Source organism: Saccopteryx leptura, chromosome 9 (assembly GCF_036850995.1).
Source record: "Saccopteryx leptura isolate mSacLep1 chromosome 9, mSacLep1_pri_phased_curated, whole genome shotgun sequence".
In the NCBI taxonomy this organism is placed as follows: domain Eukaryota; kingdom Metazoa; phylum Chordata; class Mammalia; order Chiroptera; family Emballonuridae; genus Saccopteryx; species Saccopteryx leptura.
This window is the reverse complement of record NC_089511.1, coordinates 9,939,455-9,961,109: the sequence shown is the minus strand read 5'-3', so window position 1 is coordinate 9,961,109 and position 21,655 is coordinate 9,939,455. Positions and strand designations below refer to the sequence as shown.

At 59.7% G+C, this 21,655-nt stretch overlaps 1 protein-coding gene across 1 annotated transcript in view; it reads right to left on the bottom strand.

Moving 5' to 3' along the window:
- The window catches only part of CPNE2 (copine 2), a 43,377-nt gene that overhangs the window by 6,698 nt on the left and 15,024 nt on the right, over window positions 1–21,655 (bottom strand). Inside the window, exons 3-14 of the mRNA XM_066349792.1 lie at window positions 20,908–21,087; window positions 19,497–19,571; window positions 15,960–16,031; window positions 14,754–14,837; window positions 14,398–14,487; window positions 13,737–13,835; window positions 13,110–13,196; window positions 11,360–11,419; window positions 9,450–9,583; window positions 8,560–8,614; window positions 4,085–4,136; window positions 2,166–2,299 (exon numbers count right to left, since the gene is read on the bottom strand). Of these exons, the coding sequence (XP_066205889.1) occupies window positions 2,166–2,299; window positions 4,085–4,136; window positions 8,560–8,614; window positions 9,450–9,583; window positions 11,360–11,419; window positions 13,110–13,196; window positions 13,737–13,835; window positions 14,398–14,487; window positions 14,754–14,837; window positions 15,960–16,031; window positions 19,497–19,571; window positions 20,908–21,087 (1,122 nt within the window). The remainder of the gene's footprint in view (window positions 1–2,165; window positions 2,300–4,084; window positions 4,137–8,559; window positions 8,615–9,449; window positions 9,584–11,359; window positions 11,420–13,109; window positions 13,197–13,736; window positions 13,836–14,397; window positions 14,488–14,753; window positions 14,838–15,959; window positions 16,032–19,496; window positions 19,572–20,907; window positions 21,088–21,655) is intronic.

Here is a 21,655-nt window from a genome sequence, read left to right as displayed (position 1 = left end):
ACTGCCCACCCTCATGCACTGCCCTCTCTGCTCTGCCCTCTGCTGGGTGGGCCTCACCCGGGAACTTGCTGCCACCTGTCCTTTCTCACCCTTCAGGTGTCTTTGCGCCAGGCATTGCATTAGCTCATTTAATTCTAACACACGCCCTCAAGGTCGGTCCTGTGAGTAATCTGGTTGTACAAATGACGAAGCTGAAGCTCGGAGAGGTGACGTGACTTGTCCACGTCACAAAGTGAGGAAGGGGTAGGGGCAGGGTTCAAACTCTGGCAGCCTGACCCCAGGGTCCCCTTCCCCACAGACCCTTTTTCTTAAAGATTTAATTTATTGACTTTAGGGAGAGAGAAAGGCGGGGGTGGGGGAAGGAGCAGGAAGCTTCAACCCGTAGTTGCTGTGTGTGCCTCTACCGGGCAGACCCAGGGCATCTGAACCAGCGGCCTCAGCATTCACGGTCCACGACCCCTAGTCCACTGCGCCAGCACAGGTCAGGCTCCCCTCCTATCTTTGCTGCCACCTGTCAACTGCCAACATCCACCTAGTGACCACGTAGGTGCCTGCCTCTGAGCAGTCACAATGGGATCAGGTCCCCTTTCCCTTTGGGCGAGGCACAGGCTATGTCATCTCCCACGTCCCTACACAGCCCACAGCGGGGCCACACCCATCCATTCTAGAGCGCAAGGAGTGCCTGCCACGGGCCAGCGCGGGATGACAGTGACCACACAGACACAGCCCGTCCCGTGCAGCCCGGAGCCCAGTGGGGACCCACAGACAGCAGACGCGGAGTGTGTGAAGGAGATGTTGCCGCTGTTGCTGGGAGTCCAGACGGGAATAAACAGAAGGCAGGAGACAGACGGGTGGTCAAGGAAGGCTGCTGGCAGGTGGGGGGAGAAGGTGGCACATGAGGAGACACTGAGGGTCAGGACAGAGCCAGCCAGGCAGAGTCTGGCCTGTGGTGGCACAGTGGCCAGAGCTTTGATCTGGAACATTGAGGTCGCCGTTTCAATACCCTGGGCTTGCCCGGCCAAGGCACATGCGACAAGCAATACGCATGCAGTGAACAAAAGTGAAGCAACTACTTCTCACTCCCCCTGCCCCTGCCACTCTGTAAAATCAATAAAATCTTTAAAAAAGAAAGAACCGCCCTGCAGAGGAGACAGCCGGGCAAAGGCTCTGCAGCGGCAGCCAGCTTGGTGAGTCTGAGGGGCAGAAAGGCAGTGTCTGAAGGGAGAGGCCGGGCAGGTTCTGAGATCTGCTATTAAAAGGCTCCTCTAGCAATGGATGGGGACAGGGACAGGGACAGGGACAGAGGCGAGGGCTGGCTGTGGGGTCCAGCAAAGGACAATGGTGGCAATGAGGAAGCAGGCGGATTCGGGACAGCACTTTGGAGGCAGGGAGAATGGGCAGTCTAGAAGGGACATCAGCACTCATGCAGTGACCCTTGCAGAGGACAAGGAAGCCCAGGGAGGGGCAGGGGCTTGTGCAGGAGTTTGGGGGTCAGGTGGGAATTGAACCTCCGTCTCCTCAGGTCCCAGTCCGGGTCCCAGGACCCCAGCGCTACTGCCTGGGAAGTGCTGCTCGTTGCACTGGCCCAGAGCAGGTGGTAAAGACCCCCTAACTCACTGCAGAGTCAAGGCAGGTGCTGGTGGGTGGGTATGTGGGGAGGGCAGGCATGGTGACCCTTGGCGCCCTCCGACACTAGCATCAGGCCTGGGGCTGGGGGCAGGAGAGGACCAGGGGTGCCGACGTTGAGGATGTGACTGTGAGGCAGGGGCTGCTCTATTAGAACTAGGTGGCGCAGAGGGCCAGCTTTAGAGCTGCAGGGACCATGCCTCCTGGCCCCCCGTGTGCCCTCTGCCCTGAGGAGGCATCTCCCATTGGTCAGAGCCTACTTCCTACTGCTCAGGGAGGGAAGCGCTGGCCCTTCCGCTGGTCTCCTCCAGGGGGCCAGGGCTCACCCAGCCCTCTAACACTCTAACAGACCTGCAGGTGAGCTGAGCCACAGAGAGACAGCTAAGAGTTTACAACAAGGGAAAGCAGAATATCCAGCTAGCCAACCCTGTGGGATAGGAAGAATAAACCTCCGTCCGGCCCTGCCCTGTGACAGGCAGGGAGGACCCAGCCAGTGCCAGCCCTATCCTGCACGTCCACCCTGGTGGCCGCCTACTCACCGTGGCCGTCTGTTGTTGCGTGGCCTGGGCTGCAAACCGGGCCACGTGGTTGACGATGGGAGAGAAATTGGTGGGGCCGTAGAAGCGGATGTGGGGCAGACAAGCCGAGTACGCCTGGGCGATGCCGTCCACGCCTGCCTCGGAGACAGGAGTCTAGGTCAGCCCAGTCCTCCCGGACACCCGCTCTCATCCCAGTGGTCAGCCAAGTGGCATTTCACGCTCACCCCCAATGCCCGTCAGGAGCTCCCAGACAGCAGAGCCAGGGGTGGCAATAAAGAGTCCTGAGTATGGCCCTGGCCAGTTGGCTCAGCGGTAGAGCGTCGGCCTAGCGTGCGGAGGACCCGGGTTCGATTCCCGGCCAGGGCACATAGGAGAAGCGCTCATTTGCTTCTCCACCCCTCCACCGCGCTTTCCTCTCTGTCTCTCTCTTCCCCTCCCGCAGCCAAGGCTCCATTGGAGCAAAGATGGCCCGGGCGCTGGGCATGGCTCTGTGGCCTCTGCCTCAGGCACTAGAGTGGCTCTGGTCGCAATATGGCGACGCCCAGGATGGGCAGAGCATCCCCCCCTGGGGGGCAGAGCACCGCCCCTGGTGGGCGTGCCGGGTGGATCCCGGTCGGGCGCAAGTGGGAGTCTGTCTCTCCCTGTTTCCAGCTTCAGAAAAATGGGGAAAAAAAAGAAAAAGAAAAAAAAAGAGCCCTGAGTATGAAGTCAGACAGCCTGAGTTCGAATCTTGCCTTTGCAATTTCTTAGCTGTGGGACCTGTGGTAAGTTTCATCTTCCTCAGCCCATTTTCCTTGTCTGTTCATGAGACTGACAACCTACTTTGGGGCAGTTGGCAGGAGGGGGTCTAGCAGGCTTGGAAAAGCCTACAATGACACTTCAGGGCCACAGGAAGCCATCTGGAGGTCCATTCTGTACATGCTGTGGCTTTTGCTCAGGCTTGTTGGGGTCTCTGAGATATTTGCAAAGCCCCTGCACACAGTAGGTGCTCTGTAAACAGGCACCATTCTGAGTCTAAGAGTACCTGCCTGCTCTGTGGTCTGCTCTAGAAGGCCTCTGGCCAGAAATAAGGTTGGCTAACAGAAACATGAACTTGGACATGGACAAAACATCTCTGGAGACCTGCTCCAAAGCAGCCTGACCCCAGCAGGAGAACAGGGTCACATTTCTTGCCAGCAACGGCATCTGCCCCAGGTTGGTGACGATGCATTTCCCTTCCAAGTACAAACCAGGCCCAGCTTTGGGGATCCCCAAGGAAGGTGGATGCCTTACCCAAGCTAAATCCTAGGCTGAAAGGTCTCACGATGGTTGGGACCGCCCTCTTTCTTACATACCTGGAGCTTCGTTTCCTCTGCCAATACTTTCTAAAATGACTCTGGGGGTGCTCAGAAATCCTCTAAGGCCTTGGGGAAGGAGGTGGGCACAGACAGCGTGCTCGCTGGCTGCCCCGTCCTCCTCCCCTCCCCCTTGGGTGCCAAGGCTCTCTGGCACCCAAGAGCAGGGTGGGGCTGGGCAGGGCCTGGCTCTCCCAGCTAGAGCTGGCAGGAAGTGAGAGGCAGGTGTGTAATTTTCCATGCTTAACTCCTGGTCTACACAGGGCTTCCTGTCAGCAGTTCCCTTAATTGTCACCTGACCACAGTGATGTGAGCTACGCAGGTATTGCATCTCCCTAGGGCAGGTGAGAAGGCAAAGGCTCAGAGAGGTGCAATGATCACTCCAGGGTCACACAGCCAGGAAAAGGCAGCAGCTAGCGTTGAATCCAGGGCCTGACTCCAACCTCTAGCTCTTCCACCATCTGTCATGCTGAGAAAGCATGAGCGGGAGGAGAAAGGTGCAGGAGCCGGTACTCAGCCCTCGCCCCGCCCAGGGAGATGGCCTGGTACAAACGCAGGGCAGGTGCAGGACGGCGTGTCACTCACCTGAGCAGAAGGGGTTGGTGGGGTTGAAGTTGATGGCGAACTCATGGGAGACCTGAAATGCAGAGAACAGGCTAAGCTGACAGCGTTCTGGCTCCAAACCTGGTCCCGGACACGCACCTGCCAGGCCCAGACGTCCCGCGTCCTCCCCACCAGGCCCAGGCTCCCTCTGAGGGCACCTGGCCCTTCCCGTTTCCCTCCCTGAGGCCGGGGCTATTGATACGTCCGTGTCTGCTTCTATCTCCACTGCCGGGTGGGACCCACACAGAGGGGCCCAACCGAGACCCGTCCGCATCACCCCCTTCTCTTCTGCAGGCTCAGGGCTGCCTGTGGCTCCCCGCCCCACTCTGGGTCCCTGGTGCGACAGGCCTGCCTCTGAGGGCGCTGGGTCAAGGAACCCACCGGCTCTCGCTGTGGTGGGGGCCGAAACTGGAGTTCCCCTTCATCCAAGGCTGACCTTCATATTCCTGGACGCCACTGGCCCCACGGCAGTCCAGGACGGACAGGGACCAATAACTAAACCCCGTTCAGGGCTGCAGGTAGGACTGGGCGACTGCAGGGCCTGAGGCCTCCGGAGAGGCCAGAGCTCACATGGGGCCCTCCCGGCTGACTGGGCCAGACTCCCCACTCAGCGCCTTCCCCACTGCACGCCACACCCCATGTCCGTGCTTCTGCCAGCACCCCCTCCTTCCTCACAAGCACCCAGTGGGGAAAGGCCTCTACCACCCCACTTTTCAGATGAAACAGGCACAGGATGTACCAGAATGTCCCCATGGTCTCCCATGTACCGAAGGGCAGAGTGGGGACTAGAACCGATCCTGAGCTCGCGTGCCGTGAACCCACTAACCTCCAAGGAGTTCCTGCCCTGAGCGTTCTACAGTGGGAGGGTGAAGAGGGCCTGGCCAAGGGCGAGCGTCAGTCTGGCACAAACAGTCCCAGACGGACGCGTTAGCTCTCGGACACTACACGGGTGGTGCTGGAGGTCGGATGTGCCCATTTCACAAACAAAGGGGCCCAGAGAGGGAAGCCAGGTGCCAAGGCCATGCAGCGGAATGGGCCAGAGACCCGGCCCCTGAGGAGCCCTCCTGGGCCCAGAGGGGAGGGCACTTGGCGTGGGGAGCTCACCCCAGTGCTGCCCTGTAGGTGGCGGGCGGCCTGCAGACCTCCCTCCCATTCCAGGGGATGGGCGCTTCAGCCCTAAGTGCCTGGCATAGAGCCAGTCCTTTGACGTCCACCTTGGGCCCTAACCCTGCCCAGGGGTCCCCTTCGCCCTGTCCCCAATCTGGGCTCCAGGTGTAGGGGCCGGAGGTCCTCGTTGCCATGGCAACTTCATGAGCCTCTATGGAGCTGTAAAGGGGGCCCTGTACGGAGGGGCTGAGATGAAAATGGTTGCCAGGGAAACAGGCCTCTCTTGGGCCAATGATTGCCCGCAAAATCAGATTTTAGGAGATTTTTAGAAACCAAGGGGAAAAAGTCCCCTCCTGAGAGTGAATTAATATTTCCCTTTCTCGGCCACCCAACCTCTTCGTTTCCCACTCTCTGCCCCTCTTCGGGGGAAGGCCTAGCCTGGGGTCACGTGGGTGGTGCTATGGGAGGTCCACCACCTGAGGCCTCTCAGGTCACCTACTCCAGCAGTCCCATTTCACAGGCAGCAACACTGAGGATCAGAGAGCCAGGAATGCCTAGGGCACATGAGTGAGCCCCAGCAGAGCCAGGAACAGGCCTGGGGGACAAGCGTCTATGTTGCCTAAGGACAGCGCCCTCCCTTGGAGGGCAACCAGCTTGTTGCCCTGGTTTGCCTGAAAAAGGCCAAGAAGCAGAACAAGCTTCCTGGAGGCCGCACCAAGCCGATTACAGGCCCCTGGGGACCAGCTGGCCGCAGGTCTTTGTCCTGGGACTCCCTGCAGCCTAGGACAATCAGTGGTCCCTGTTCACCCTGCCTGGCTCCGCCTGGCTCCTGGTCAGTGAGTTACCTAAGACACTGCTCCCTGTGGCCCTGGCAGGGGTGGGGCAGTAGAGGGAGGCTCAGAACCGGCTTTGGAGGGGCTGGCCTGCATAAGCCTCAGTTTCCCCATCTGTACGGTGGAGAGAGTCATCAACTGTTCTTCCCCACCCGAGACCTTTCCATCTCCCTTCCTCAGACTAGCTTTGGCTCATTCGGAAGGTCTAAGTCCTCATGCGATCTCCTCAGAAAAACAAGGCTTTCTGCATTCCTTCAGCCACTGCCCAGGGCAGGACGGGACTGAGGCCCAGGGGCAGGCAGCTGGCTGTGGGGTCCTTCTAGCGCCTTCCAGCTTCCCACCCTCACAGAAACAACACCTCTGTCTGCTCAGGCTGCTGGGACCCCAAATTCGCTGTCAACCAACATACACACCAAGTGCATGCAGGAACAGGGACACATCAAGGAGGAAGCTAAGTTACCTCCCCAAACCCTGAGCCCCAGAGGGAGCTGATAAACAAGCAAACGTACACATGCAGAGATGCCCACAGTTCTGTGAGGCCAGTGCCCCACAGGGAGGAGGGGCCCCATGTGAGGGGGCTAAGGAAGGCCTGGGGGTGGGCTAGGGGATGATGTCTCCCTGAGAAGCAGGTGGGAAGGAAACGAAAGGGAGCAACAGGCTAGGGGAAGGCCATGCGCAAAGGCCCTGAGGTGGGAGGGAAGGAAGGAAAATTCATGTGGCAGGAGAAAGGTGAGTTAGAATGACAGGGAGGGGGCGGAGCCTGGAGGGCCAGGGCCTGGCAGGGGAGGTGGGACAGGGAGGGGGCGGAGCCTGGAGGGCCAGGGCAAGGCAGGGGAGGTGGGACAGGGAGGGGGAGGAGCCTGGAGGTGCCAGGGCCTGGCAGGGGAGGTGGGACAGGGAGGGGGCGGAGCCTGGAGGGCCAGGGCCTGGCTGGGGAGGTGGGACAGGGAGGGGGCGGAGCCTGGAGGGCCAGGGCCTGGCCGGGGAGGTGGGACAGGGAGGGGGAGGAGCCTGGAGGTGCCAGGGCCTGGCAGGGGAGGTGGGACAGGGAGGGGGCGGAGCCTGGAGGGCCAGGGCCTGGCCGGGGAGGTGGGACAGGCTTGTCCCTCCAGGCACTGCCAGCACTCCACCTGGCCGAGCCCCAGTCTCCCCAGAGTTGCCCTGTGACATTTTCAAGGAGGCTTTTGCGCAAGAGAACATCTCATTGAACCAGCATTCTTTGAAAGCTGGCTGGTGTCCTAGCAACGGGCTCCTGCTGGGCCCGCCAACACCAGCCCTCCCTGCCCCCTCTCCTTGTGGCACCATTTTGGTCCTGCAGGACCCTGCCCCTACCACGTGATGGCCAGCAGGTCCCATAGCCACTCTGAAATTCTGGGTGGAAATCCTCCTCCCTGGGGAGGAGGGGGAGGGGAATGCTGTCTGGAAACAGCATGCAGTACAGCAACACAGACAAGAGGGGGCACTGGCTGAGGCAGACACAGGTTCAGGAGCCCCCATGCTTCTCATCAGAGAGGCAGCAGACTCTGAGAATAAACTTCTGAGTCATTTGCCCACTGGGAATCAAGGCCCCTGTTGTAAACATGATGTTGGGCAGGTCACCTGAACCTCTGTTCTCTCACCTGTAAAATGGGCACCATCCCTTCTCTCCATCCCTCCATCCCTCCATCCCGCCTGCCTGCTCCAGCCAGTCCCTACTCAGCAGCCAGAGGGACCCTCAAAAATGCCAAGAGGATGATAAGACAGCAAGGAGCCCCTGCAGCGACTCCCCACCGCTCCATATGCACTGAGGCCCTGCAGGGCCTGCCCCTTGCCGACAGCTGCAGATCTCTCCACCCTGCCCCTCTTCCTCAGAGCCCGTCACACCCCCTTCCTTCTGTTTCTCCAACTGGCCCTCCTTCCTCTGCCTCCCGACTTCGCACAGGCTGTACTCTCTGTGGCGCTCCCTGCCCCACCACCACCCACAGCCACTCGACAAATTCCTACTGTCCCTTCCTGTCTTGGCTTAGACCATGCCTCCTCCAGGAAGCCTTCCCTGATATTCCCAGGCTGGGTCGGGGCCGTCCTCTGGCCCGTGCTGTCCCATCTCAACACCGAGGACCCCGTCTGTCTTTCAGGTTGCCAGACAGAATATAGGTACCCATTTAAATCTGAATTTCAGATAAAACAGTGGCTATTTTAGTATAAGTATATTCCCAGGCAATATTTAGGACTGACTTACACTTAAAAAAACTTGTTAATCTGAAATTCGGATGAGTAGTTTTATTTGCTACACCTGGTATTCTCCTTGTCTTCCCCACCTGACGTGGGTGCTAGGGAGCAGAGGTCGTCCCTGTCCTGCTCCAGGCTCCAGTTCCAGTGCCTGTGTGAGGTTCAGGCTGAGAAATGAGTGTGGCTTTGGGGGAGACGCAGAGAAGGCAGGGACCGGAGCCCAAGCACCACACCTTTCCAAACAGGTCTTGGAGAGACACCCACACAAATCCCCTCTCGGCCAGGAGAAAAGGGTCTATCTACACTCACCTTCCAGTCTGGGGGTAACTGGGCCCCGAACCCAAGAGCCGGAAACATCTTGTCACTAATAAGAGAGAGGAGGAAAAAACACTGTGAGACAACCAGACAGGGGCCTCCAGCTACCCTGCCCAAGCCCCCGACCCAGGGCTGGCCCCTCTGCCTTACACACCTCCGAGGACAGAAGGAAAAGCTCACTGCCTCTCACAAAGCTCTGTTCAAATGACCTACTGAGCCCAAACCCACCTCTGGGTATCTGGTGTGGCTCGACCCCATCTACACCTGTGGCAGACACAGGACTTCTATCCACGGGTCTGGGTTGCAGCTTCTAGATCCTTCTCAAACTGGGACCGCACGCAGCCACTACACCAGTCATGGTGTAAGTGAGATGTAATGGCTGGCTCAACCTTCCTCTAATGGTTGGGAAAATTCTCCTAAAATGAGAACCCTGGTTGGCATTCAAGGCCCTTTGTCATCGAGCCCTAGGGACTGGTCTCCTCTCCTTCCACCTGCCCTCCTTCACTGCCTATCCCCCCAGCTGCGGCCACTGGCCACGCGCTGGCCCCAAACACGCAGGGCACCTCCACACTCCAACTTCAATCCTGTGCGCCCCTCCTGAAATCTCTCTCCTCAGACTGTTCCCTGTGGCAAACTCCTCTGCATCCTCTAAGGCCCAGTTCAAATGGCCCCTTCTCTCTGTGGGTTTCCCTGCGATCCTAGGGTGCCTCTCTCTCTCTGGTGTTCCCGTAGTACCTGCCTCGCATGCGAACTGCTCTCTCGACACTCCAACGATTTCTTCCCTACCTTCCCCCTCAAGGAGAAACCCCCTGAAGGCCAGGAACCAATCTCATCGGAGCTGCATGGAGCCCGAGCTGACCTTCCGAGTCCCTCCCTCCGCTCACCTGTCATAGTCCTGAATGATCTGCCCGACAGCCCAGATGGCCGACAGGTACTCGTTGGTGCCCATGGGGTTGATATAGTGCAAAGAGGAGGGGTCGAGGGGATTCCCGTTGGAGGCTGTGAAGTCTATCCCAACCTGCAGAGTGGGGGGAAAGACCACCCAGTGTGACCAGAGCCCCTGGCTCCCTCTCTCACCCCCGGGGAACAGAGAGGCTGACGGGACATGGGAAGTCCACTCATCTCCCAGCCCCAACCCACCCTTCCATAAGACGGTGAGAAACCTGAAAGCTGTCTTATCATATCACTCCTCTGGCTCTGACGTCCTCTGTGGCTCAGTGTCACCGAAGCATAGAGTCTATTATCCAGATGTGACACAAAGCCAACTTACAGCCCCTCGCGTCCCTATCCACACATTCACCTGTTCCCATCTTAGACCTTTCTTCAAGAATCCTTCTATCTAAAGAGCCAGGCAAGCCGTCTTTTCTTCCTGGGTAACTCTTCTGTCTTTTAGGCCCGATTCAGATGCTACATTGCCAGACCCCTTACCCCATCCAAGCCAACTCCTCACCCCGCAGACCGCCAAGGGGCCCAGGGACCTGCAGCTCACGGTAGGCAAGATGCATGCCACTGAGGAGCCAGGTCCAGAGCTGGGCACAGGGCACCGGGCAGGCGCTCTGCAGAGACTGGCGGTGGCCAGGGATCTGGGCTCTACCTGCTCTCAGCTTTGAGGAAACCCTAGCCCAGACCCTGGAGGGGCAGCAGGGGGTTGGGCAGGACTGTCCAGCCAGGGAGGGTTAGGAGAGGGACCCAGGGGCCAAGTGGCCACCTCAGAACTCAGTGGCTGTGGGGTGGGTCGGCTCCCTGAGGGCAGGCGGGCGTGTCTTAGTCTTTGAGGGACAGCCTAGAGTCTGGCACACAGGAGGTGACCAGAGCCCATTTGCTAGATGAACACATGGATGCAGGAGGACCGGGACAGCCCAGCCTCCCTGTAGGTGAGCAGGGCGGTGATGACCAGCGAGTTAGAGGTCAACAGGCCAGTCTCCTGACTGTAGGGTCCTGCAGCTGACCTCCCGGGCTCAGGGATCTGGAGGTGGTGATGAGGGGCCAGGAGACAGGTGGGAGTGGTCAGAGTGTGGGACCCCAGCAGGTTCTCCGCCGGAGCCTGAGGCTTCCCTTGGGGTGAGGAGCAAAAGACGAGGTGACCGGGACAGAAGTCTGTGGGGCGTACCCTCCAGGCCACAGACAGAGCAACAAGTCATTCTATGGGCAGTATTTCCTGAGCACCTGCTCCGTGCCGGGCACCGTGTGAGACGCTGAGGTTGGAGCAGAAACAATAAAACTGCTCACTTAGGGCTCTCACAGTCTGGTGGGTGGGACACACAGGGATGATTGAAAAATACTCAAGATAACTCAGAGTGGCAAGTGCTATAGGAAAGGTGACAAAGAGGACCAGGTGGCACTGGGAAAAAGCTCCCTGACAAGATGACCTCTGTGCCCCAGCCTGCAGGATGGCAGGGAAGAGTGTTCCAGGCAGAAGGAACAGCAAACTCAAAGGGCTAAGGCAGAACGGAGTTCGGTATGTGGGGAGAACAGTGCGGATCAGTGTGGGAGGGGCCGAGTGGGGGGCAGCGGGGGAGGGGCAGATGAGGCAGGAAGGCCTGGGCCCAGCGAGGAGGAAGCTGGCTGCTTCCTTCTGCAGTGGTGCAGCCTGTGAGCTTGGTGGCTGGGCAGCCATGCGCTGACCTGCAGCTAAGCCCTGACTCAGGCCCCGCCGCCTGTGCCAGACCTACCCCTGGACCCGAGAAGTCCTCTTGCTAGAGTCAAGGCCCGAGCCCTTAGGGAGGAGCCTCCCTGGGGTGGGAGGAGCCTCCCTGGGGTGGGAGGAGCCTCCCTGGGGTGGGGGGAGCCTTACGGTAAACATGAGCTGGCAGCCTCCCAGGATGTAGTCCAGGAAGGAGTAGTCCCGGTTTATCTGGAAGGAATCAGGAGGTCAGTGGGCTCCCCCTCTGCCCTTGAGGGCGGGCTCTCCACTCGGCCACACTCTCCCCGGTGACCACTGGGGAGCTGTTGCTCTGCTCCCCGAAAGCTTGGTGGAGTCAAGGAGACCAAAAAAGGCAGATGACAGAATCTGATCTGATTACAAAGCAGTCGGAGCAGTGGTTCCCAGGGGGCGGGACACACACACACACACATTCAGACAGACGTGTGACCCTGCATCCACTCTGCCCACAATTACACAACAGAGAAAGTCTCAAGATTTTTTGTTTTGTTTTGTTTTGTTTTGTATTTTTCCGAAGCTGGAAACGGGGAGAGACAGTCAGACAGACTCCCGCATGCGCCTGACCAGGATCCACCCGGCACACCCACCAGGGGTGACGCTCTGCCCACCAGGGAGCGATGCTCTGCCCCTCCGGGGCGTCGCTCTGCGAGACCAGAGCCACTCTAGCGCCTGAGCAGAGGCCAAGGAGCCATCCCCAGCGCCCGGGCCATCTTTGCTCCAATGGAGCCTCGGCTGCAGGAGGGGAAGAGAGAGACAGAGAGGAAGGAGGGGGGGAGGGGTGGAGAAGCAGATGGGCGCTTCTCCTGTGTGCCCTGGCCGGGAATCGAACCCGGGACTTCTGCACGCCAGGCCGACGCTCTACCACTGAGCCAACCGGCCAGGGCGAAAGTCTCAAGTTTTTATTGGGCCCATATGCCTCTCCAGCTCTTACCAACCTCCGCCTCTAACAGCAAGGCCTGGCCTCTGGCTCGAGGCCTTGCCCTGCAAATTAACACAGCTGCTCAACGCTGGTTTGATGCTCTTTGTCCCTTTTTGGCAAAGGATGCTGGCCTTCCGAGTTGGGTAGTTTATAAGGGCTCTTTTCAATATAGATGCATTTAAGTAGAAAAAAGAAGGAAAAACAAAAGTATGAAAGGGGTTGTGAACGATAGAAGTTTCAGAAACAAGAACCCGAAATCAGGGTGCTGCCACCGGACAGCTTAACTCTCACACAGCATTTTGATGTCGCGGCCTCACCAATGAATGTTCACGCGAACCCCAGCCCAACAGCGTGGTCTCCAGACCTACTAGCTGGTAGACGGAGTGCTGGGACCCGCTCGGGTCCTTCCAGCCCGGCGTCCAGGTCTCTGGCTGCCCTGGCCCAGAGAGCCTTTGTAACATTCTGCCCAATTCCAACCGACACCTGGCTACAGAAGACCCGGAGGCCTGGCCCCTGACCTCAGCCCGGCCACTGCTGGCGTGAACTCCACTGCCTTTCTGGGCCTCAGTGACCCCAACTATACCATGGGAGTCACAGTTACCTGAGCCCTCACTGATGTCCCTGCCAGGGGACAATGTGCTGTCCCAACATTCTTTGCCCCTCGGATGCCAAACATGCACTGGCCAAGCTGCCCACATGGGAAGCAACAACTCACGTACAGCTATTCTCCAACTAGGAGGGGCTCTGGAAAGTCACCTCATGTCCTCCGCACAGAGATGTGACGGGAAACTAACCCTTTACAGGCTTTACCTCATTACATCCCCATTCTACAGATGAGGCAAGTGAGGCCCCGACAGGTAAAGCTCTGAAATTCAGAGCCAGGACCAGGGCTGTCAGAACTAGGATCGGAACCCAGGCCCCGCTGGCCCTGCCCTGTGCCTCCCTCACTCCCCGCTGGCTCACCTTGCAGGATCGCAGGATGATAATGCCCGAGTTTTTATAGTTCTTCTTTTTCCTTTGCTTCTTGGGATTAATGCACTCAAACTCCAGCTGGGCAACACGGGAGGAGGAAGAGAAGTTCACCTCAGGGTCTGCATGGGGACTGACCCTCCCCTGTACCCCCGAATCCCCTCCACAGCATTGAACAGGGGCAGCATGCCTCCTCCAGGAAGCCTTCCTGGATGTCTACACCAAGAAATGGGTCCTGCCACTTGAGTTCACACCAAGCTAAGGCTCTCCAAGATAGAAGGAGCTGCATCTGCCCCCGGCCCCAAGACAACACATCCATGTCATATCTACTCATGAGCCCAGAACTGTCCCCAGGGTCTGGCTTCTCGGGGTGAGTTACATAGACACCTCCTGAGTGCTCACTATGCGCTAAGCATTTTACCTGTATCATCTAATTCCCATTCTACTACTCTACCCCATTTGACAGATGGGGAAATTGAGGCTCAGAGAGATTGGATGTCCTGCTCAAGGTCATACAGCCAGAGAGGTGAAATCTGAGCCCCACTCTGCCTGATTCAAAAACCTGTGCCCCTTCCCTGTCCCCTGCTGCGGTCTTGGGTCACACACATGTGCCCATCTTACCGGGACACCATCACGAGCCTCACACATCTGTGACACCGAGGTTTGGAACTCGCCGATGAAGTCATGGCCCCCATCGTTGTCATAGTCGTAGCACATCACCTGGGGTGGGTCCAGTGAGGTCACCCCAGAGCTGCCCCCCAGAGCCTTCCAGCCCCTCTCTGCTTCCTGAGCAAACCCCACGTCTTCTGGTGGTGCCTCCCGGCAGTCGGGGACACAGAACTAGAACCCAGGGTTCCTCGGACCCTGTCTGGGCACCCTGCCTGGCCTAGCTGCCTCGCCCCACCCCGTCTGCCGTCAGACACCGCCCCTGCGGACTGAGGACAATTGTGGACTGGTGATCTTCACTCTCATCACAGCGACAACACTTGGTCCTTCCCAATGGTTCCCATGTTCATTATCCTAGCAGGCAGCACCTCAAGCCTTGGGGGGAACAGGACAGTCGCCCTGTTTTAGAGAAGGAAGGGGCTCACGAAGCTGGCAGCCCTGCCCAGGTCACCCAGACAGACCAGGGACGAGGACCCACGCCTCCTACTCCTCCTCCCAGATGGGTTCTCTTTCCATATGAATAAGAGTTTGCCAGGGCTCCCCCTGGAAGTCTCGGGCGGGCGACGGACAGGCTGGAGCTGGCAGGGTCGGGCAGGGCTTCAAGGGGCCCCCTCACCTGGATGGGCTTCTCCACGTCCCCATCACACAGGGACACCAGTGGCACAGTGAACGGTTTCCACACAGGGTCCAGCGTGTACTTGATCACCTGTAGGAGTGAGGTGCAAGGGTGCACTCAGACCTGTGATCAGCCCCATGGGGACAGGGAGTGACAAAATGGAGAGACCCACAGCCACGCTCCTGAGGTCAGAAGTGGGCTTCCCTGTGGCAGGGAGAACAAGTCCAATCCTTTAGACACCGACGTGTTTCCCTGGCACTGCGTGGCTATGGCTGCAGGGCCCCCTCCTGAGCCGCGGGGGCTGGCTGGATGCAGACCCCAGGGCTTAGAGAGTCCAGGGCTCCCCACGCACCCACCTCAGTCCTGTGGACCAGCATCCACTTGCCATCATCTCCTGGCTTATAGAACTCGAGAAACGGGTCTGACTTCCCGAAGAGGTCCTGGAGGAAGCAGGAGGACGCAGGTGAGGGAGGCACTCTACCAATTCAGACGGGAGGGGGTGGTCCAGCGGCCTCCCAGCCCGGTGTCAGAGGCGGGGGCTGTGGACAGACCCTCAGCCTGTGCCGGGCTCAGCCAGTGGCCCAGAAGAACTGCTGCAGCCCCCCGGAACCAACGGCCTCCCCCTGGAGAAGCCACTCCACCCTGGGGCTACCACAGCTGGTACGCAGGGAGCCTGAGCTCTGGAGCCTGCGAGAGCACGATGCCAACTCCTCAGACCAGGCAGGGCGTCAAAAAGGGGATTGTTCTCCTGCAAGGTGGGGCCCCCAGCAGGGGTGACTCTAATTTAGTGGGAATCTGAAAAGGCAATTCTCCTAAGCACATTACAGAAGGAATATGTCCTTTAAAACTCCACTTATTTAAGTTAAAAAAGAATCTCATTCTAAATAGTCTAAATCAAGTTGGGAGACAGAAAATAAATACGTAAATAATGTATATCAGGCAGTCATTAGTATTAAGGAGACAAGTAAGGAGGGTCGGGAGATCAGGGACCACAATTTTGGGGAAAGCCTTGCTGAAGAGATGATATAGGAGCAAAGGCCTGATGGAGGTGAGGGGCCATCATGAGAATATTCAAGCAAAAGAACAATGCAGGCAGAGGGAACAGAACGTGCAAAGGTCCTGAGGCAGGAGGGTGCCGGGTGTAAACCTGGGGCAAGGAGGAGGCTGATTTGGCTGAAGAGGAATGAAGGTAGGGAGAGTGAAAGGGGTGAGGCCAAGGGGTCTGCAGCTGTGGACACACCAGTGGGGCCCCATAGGTTACTGTAAGGATCCTAGCATTTACATACAGTGAGATAGGGAGTTCCAAGAAGTGGGTCTTGACAAGGAGCCATGTCTTGAATACTCCTAAGTAATGAAAACTACCTCAATGGTGAAGAGTTTCCAATTTGAGGTGGCCAGTACAGTCCTGTGCTATGGGCCCATCCTTTGGTGGGCATGTGGGGTGTGTGTGTGGGGTGGTGGTGGCAGTGATGACAGTGGTGATCAGAAGTTCCAGGGCTAGGCCACTGGGGCTGGGAGAGGGATACTGCTCCCCGAAGGAGAACCCCCTCTGCCCACCTCACCTTCTTGTCCAGCTTCCTGCCCGCCAGACTCAGCGTGATGACCCGGTTGTCCGACAGCTCCTGGGCAGCGATCTGTGAGGCCGGAGGAACGAGGGCGCTCAGGACCTGCTCCTTAGAGTCCCCAGCCCCCAGGAGTCCGTTCTCCAGGGCGACGAGGGGGCAGGGAGGACAGGGATAGAGCCAAGTGACCTGGGACAACTCTCTCGTCTTCCTAAAACCTCAGTTTCCATCTTCTGAAAGATGGGATGTCCCCTCTGGGTATGAGGAATCGAAAAGCGACCCCTGTGGCTCAAGAGGGGGCTGTGGGGTGCTGAGGGGAGAGACAGCAGGGGCAGACAGGAGAGGTGGCCTTGCGCCCTGGGGAGAGGTTCTGGGCCGGGGAGCAGCCTGACAGGTCCCCTCTCACCCCCCACTAAAGCCCCAGAAATCACAACCACCTCCAAACACCAAGTTGTCAGGAATTCCAGCAACTTCCCTGTGCAGCTAGGGCAGTGGTCCGTAAACTCGTTAGTCAACAGAGCCAAATATCAACAGTACAACGACTGGAATTTCTTTTGAGAGCCAAATTTTTTAAACTTAAACTATATAGATAGGTACACTGTTATTAACTTAATTAGGGTATTCCTAAGTTGGCCAAAGAGTTGCACTCAAGGGGCCAAAGAGCCGCATGTGGCTCGCGAGCCACGGTTTGCCGACCACTGAGCTAGGGAAACGGAGGCCCAGGGCAGGTGCAGAAGCCACCTGAGCCCCGCTGCTGTCTCGCCAGCTCACACTGTCGTCTATCCTCCGTGCCTTTCCCATCAGACACGGCCGCCTGGCCCCAGCCAGCCCGAGATGGCCCAGCTGGGTCACCCCAGTCCAGCGGCCCCTCCAGGTTCCCACAGTGGCAGGAAATGCCCTGTGGTTCTCTGGTCCACAGCAACAGTGGGCTGCATCTCTCTTGGCTAGCTTCCCCTCCCCCCAACACCTCCAGGACGGCCTCACTGAACATACTAATGGACCCTCCAGAACCGCAGACAGAGGCCACGGTGGACGCCTGTCTGCCTTCCTCTCCAGCTGGGACACGTTCCACAACCCTGCAGGGTGGCTCCTGTCATTGCCCCCATTTCACAGAGGAAGGAACCGAGGCCTCGAGGGGGGCGGTGGAGATGCTCGGGGAATGGCGCCTCAGGCCGGGTGGGCTTCCAGGTGGAGGGGAGCTGGCTTTGTAAAGGCCAGGTGATGGGGAGGCTTTGAGCCCTAAGAGGTGGGGGGAGGTTGGGAGAGGTCATTTCAGGTGGCAGAACAGTAGAAAAGGGCCTAGGGTCTGTGTCAAGGTGTGCTGAGAATTCAGTTTGCCTTGAATCCAGGGCATGTACACAAAGCCCGTTAGCCAGCTGAGGCAGGAGAGCCAGGAGGGCACTGCGGGGTCCCTCACAGCCAGGGGGGCACTGCGGGGTCCCTCACTGCCGGGTCCCTGAGAGCCAGGAGGGCACTGCGGGGTCCCTCACAGCCAGGGGGGCACTGCGGGGTCCCTCACAGCCAGGGGGGCACTGCCGGGTCCCTGAGAGCCAGGAGGGCACTGCCGGGTCCCTCACAGCCGGGTCCCTGAGAGCCAGGAGGGCACTGCGGGGTCCCTCACAGCCAGGGGGGCACTGCGGGGTCCCTCACAGCCAGGGGGGCACTGCGGGGTCCCTCACAGCCAGGGGGGCACTGCCGGGTCCCTCACAGCCAGGGGGGCACTGCCGGGTCCCTGAGAGCCAGGAGGGCACTGCCGGGTCCCTCACTGCCAGGTCCCTCACAGCCGGGTCCCTGAGAGCCAGGAGGGCACTGCCGGGTCCCTCACAGCCGGGTCCCTGAGAGCCAGGAGGGCACTGCCGGGTCCCTCGGAGCCAGGAGGGCACTGCCGGGTCCCTGAGAGCCAGGAGGGCACAGCCGGGTCCCTGAGAGCCAGGAGGGCACTGCCGGGTCCCTGAGAGCCAGGAGGGCACTGCCGGGTCCCTGAGAGCCAGGAGGGCACTGCCGGGTCCCTCACTGCCGGGTCCCTGAGAGCCAGGAGGGCACTGCCGGGTCCCTCACTGCCGGGTCCCTCAGAGCCAGGAGGGCACTGCCGGGTCCCTGAGAGCCAGGAGGGCACTGCCGGGTCCCTCACTGCCGGGTCCCTGAGAGCCAGGAGGGCACTGCCGGGTCCCTCACTGCCGGGTCCCTGAGAGCCAGGAGGGCACTGCCGGGTCCCTCACTGCCGGGTCCCTGAGAGCCAGGAGGGCACTGCCGGGTCCCTCACTGCCGGGTCCCTCACTGCCGGGTCCCTGAGAGCCAGGAGGGCGCTGCCGGGTCCCTGAGAGCCAGGAGGGCGCTGCCGGGTCCCTGAGAGCCAGGAGGGCGCTGCCGGGTCCCTGAGAGCCAGGAGGGCGCTGCCGGGTCCCTGAGAGCCAGGAGGGCGCTGCCGGGTCCCTGAGAGCCAGGAGGGCGCTGCCGGGTCCCTGAGAGCCAGGAGGGCGCTGCCGGGTCCCTCAGAGCCAGGAGGGCGCTGCCGGGTCCCTCAGAGCCAGGAGGGCGCTGCCGGGTCCCTCAGAGCCAGGAGGGCGCTGCCGGGTCCCTCACTGCGGGGTCCCTCAGAGCCAGGAGGGCACTGCGGGGTCCCTCACTGCCGGGTCCCTGAGAGCCAGGAGGGCACTGCCGGGTCCCTCACAGCCAGGGGAGCACTGCGGGGTCCCTCACAGCCGGGTCCCTCAGAGCCAGGAGGGCACTGCGGGGTCCCTCACTGCCTTGACTACAAGGCTCCACCGCCAGGCTCCCGTTAAGAGCCAGGGCGGCTCCAGCACAGGACAGTGACACCGTGTGAACACACAAGGTCCAGCCCTCTTCCCTCCAATGTGGCCAGTTCTCCATATGGCCCAGGTTCTGAAGGGGGTCAGTCTAGGAGAGGATCTCACTAATTGAACCGCCCCAGACCACCTCCTCTCTGGGCTTCAGTCCCCTCATCTGTAAAACAGGGTTCTCTGCCTTCCTGGAATCTGTGAGGGCCTATGAGCTCATCCCCGCAGGGGAGCCAGCCGTGCCTCGCAAGAATTATTTAAGTACCCCGAGAACCACTGCGCACCGTGGAAATCATTGCGCATCACAGAAATCATTGAGCATCGCAGGATCTCTGCGCACTGCAGCCACAAGCCCGGCTCTGCCCAGCGGGGCGCTTCAGAAAGACCCCCCGCCCGCGGAGGACCCCCCCCCCCACCGTGCGTGGGGGGGGGGGATGCAGGGAGGGCTCTGGAGGCCTCCAAAGAGGAGTAGGAGTGCACCTGCTCCGGAATAGGAGCCCATGCGGGCCTCTGACAACCCCCTATCCCCAGCTTGGCGGTCCCCAATGCATCATATGTGGAGCCGGGAGCCCGTTGCTAAGAGACCTGTTGCTAAGTTGTAAGTTGGGCTTTTTCACTCCAAACAAAGCTGGTGATTATCTGTCAGGGAAGCTGCCCATTGATGGGGGAGGGCAGCGGGCAGAAGTGGAGGGGTACGTGGCAGGGGTGGGGGGTACGTGGCGGGTGGGGGGGCTGGTACCGTAATCAAGCCCTTCCCTGCAGGCTTGTCATTCATCAGCAGCAGAGGCCGAGTGATCTTCTTGCTGGAGACGATCTGCAGGGAGAGAGGAGAGCGAGGAGCTCGGCGAGGCTTGGAGAGAGAGAAACATGCTCAACAGACACCACTCACAGCACGCTGCTCCGTGCCAGGCGCCGGCTAAGCCTGCCCTGCGTGATCGTCCTGCGGGACAGACAGCAGCTCTTGTAACCCCACTGAGGGCTGAGGAGACTGACGCCCAGGGAGGTGAAGACACTTGCCTGAGGTCCGCCAGCTGGGCTGGGATCCCAGCGGTCCGACTCCCCCCGACCTGGCTGCCCCCAGGAAAAGGCTCCTGCAAGGCTCACATTCTGGAGACAGCTGGAGGGGTTCTGACCCTCTAACCCTCACTCCCTCCCCCAAAGCCATCCACAGACCACACCGTCCTCCGCTGGACAGGGTTCGATCCCGAGTCCCTCTACGTGTTTCCATTGGTTTGCGTAAGATATACATTCACATCAGCTTCGGTGATCAACACAACATAGCGAGGAAAAGTGGCCCACACTGTCAAGTTGCCTTCCTGCCGTCTCCACACACCCACTGCCACACCCTTCTTGGGCCACTGTGGTTCTGTGTTACCCCTAAGCTGGGCTTCCTCTCCGGTCCCCTCCTTGTCCTTCTCCCTTCTCTGTGTCACTGGGGACCACAGAACCCCACCCCCTCTACTCTGGATTGTGGGGGTTCAACCAGTGGGGCCACCAGCGGGAGCCAGAAGAGCAGGCGGGGAGAAGGCTGGGCTGTGGTTTGGCAGAAGCTTTGTTCCTTGTCACTGGCCTCAGCTGCAGTCCCCAGGCCTCCTCATCCCGGCCACAGGCCTGGGGCCACAGCCCTCTCCAGGCCGTGACAACAGGACTTCCTGCCCCGCCCCGCCCCTCCCCCCAGGCTAGGGTGGCCAGGCTTACCTGGTGTCAGGTCCCTGCCCCTGCCCTCTGGCCTGAAGCTCCCTCCTCAGTGACCTTTGTTGAGCACGCGGGCCCGGGCTGGCTGGATGCTGACAGCTGCACCCACTTCTTACACACCCACTGGACCCTTGCTTTCGTCATTGAACAAGATCTCTCGGAAGGCCTGGGGCACGTCCATCTCCACTAGGACCTCTCAGCATTTTCCATTTTATTCCCGCACCACCCCTCTAGGCTGGGCAGTCATTATTCCCATTATGGGGAAACTGAGGGGCTAGGGCTCGTCCGAGGGCCCACGGCCATCAAGGATGACTGGAACGTGTCGGGCTCTGCAACTGGCCCCAGACCCACCAGGCTACTTCCCCCCTTTTCTGCCTGCTGGCCCCTCCAGATGGGTGCCATCTGGGGGTCTGACAGCCGCCTTGCCCCCTGCCCGCCCCGGAGGCCCGGCTCACCACGCCCAGGCTGCAGGAGAACTGGCCCAGGAAATCATGCTCGTCGAGCTGCGCGCTGGACTTGTCCTGGTCGAACAGGGCGAACTTGAGCTTCTGCACCTCCTCAAAGTGGTAGTCGAGGACGAACTTCTTGGAGAACGCGGGGTTGAGGTTGTTGATGGCAGTTTCTGTCCTGTCGTACTGGCAGAGAGGCGGGGAGACGGGGGTCAGAGTCAGGCCCTGGTCAGCCCTCCTTTGGGCTGACGGACCTCACTGCCCACTCACCGAATACGGACTCCCTACCAGGCACGTGGCCAGTTGCCTGGATGGCTGTGGGCTGTTCTTAGCTCACAGAGGACACCGAAGCACAGAGAGGTTAAGCAACTTACCCAAGGTGGAACAGCTAGCGGGGCGGGGCCAAGATTTGAACCCAGGTCTGACTCTAGGGCCCATGCTCTTAGCTCTCTGGCCCTGGCTACATGCTCAGGCACCAGGATACAAGCTCGGACCCTTTCCCTGCCTGGCTGAGTGACAGGGCAAGTCCCCTTTTCCCAGCTGGCCTCGGGTTCCACTTTTGTAAAAAAAAAAAAAAAAAGCAATTTGACTCTGTGTTTTTTGTTCTTATTTTGGGAGAATCCTTCTTCCAAACCACATTTTACATGGAAGCTGAGGGAGGAAATAAAGGAGGAGGGATGCTGGGGGGGGGGGGGGCGGGCGGGCGGCTTCCCACCCCTCCCGAGGGCAGATGTCTGTGCCTTGTTTAGATTGC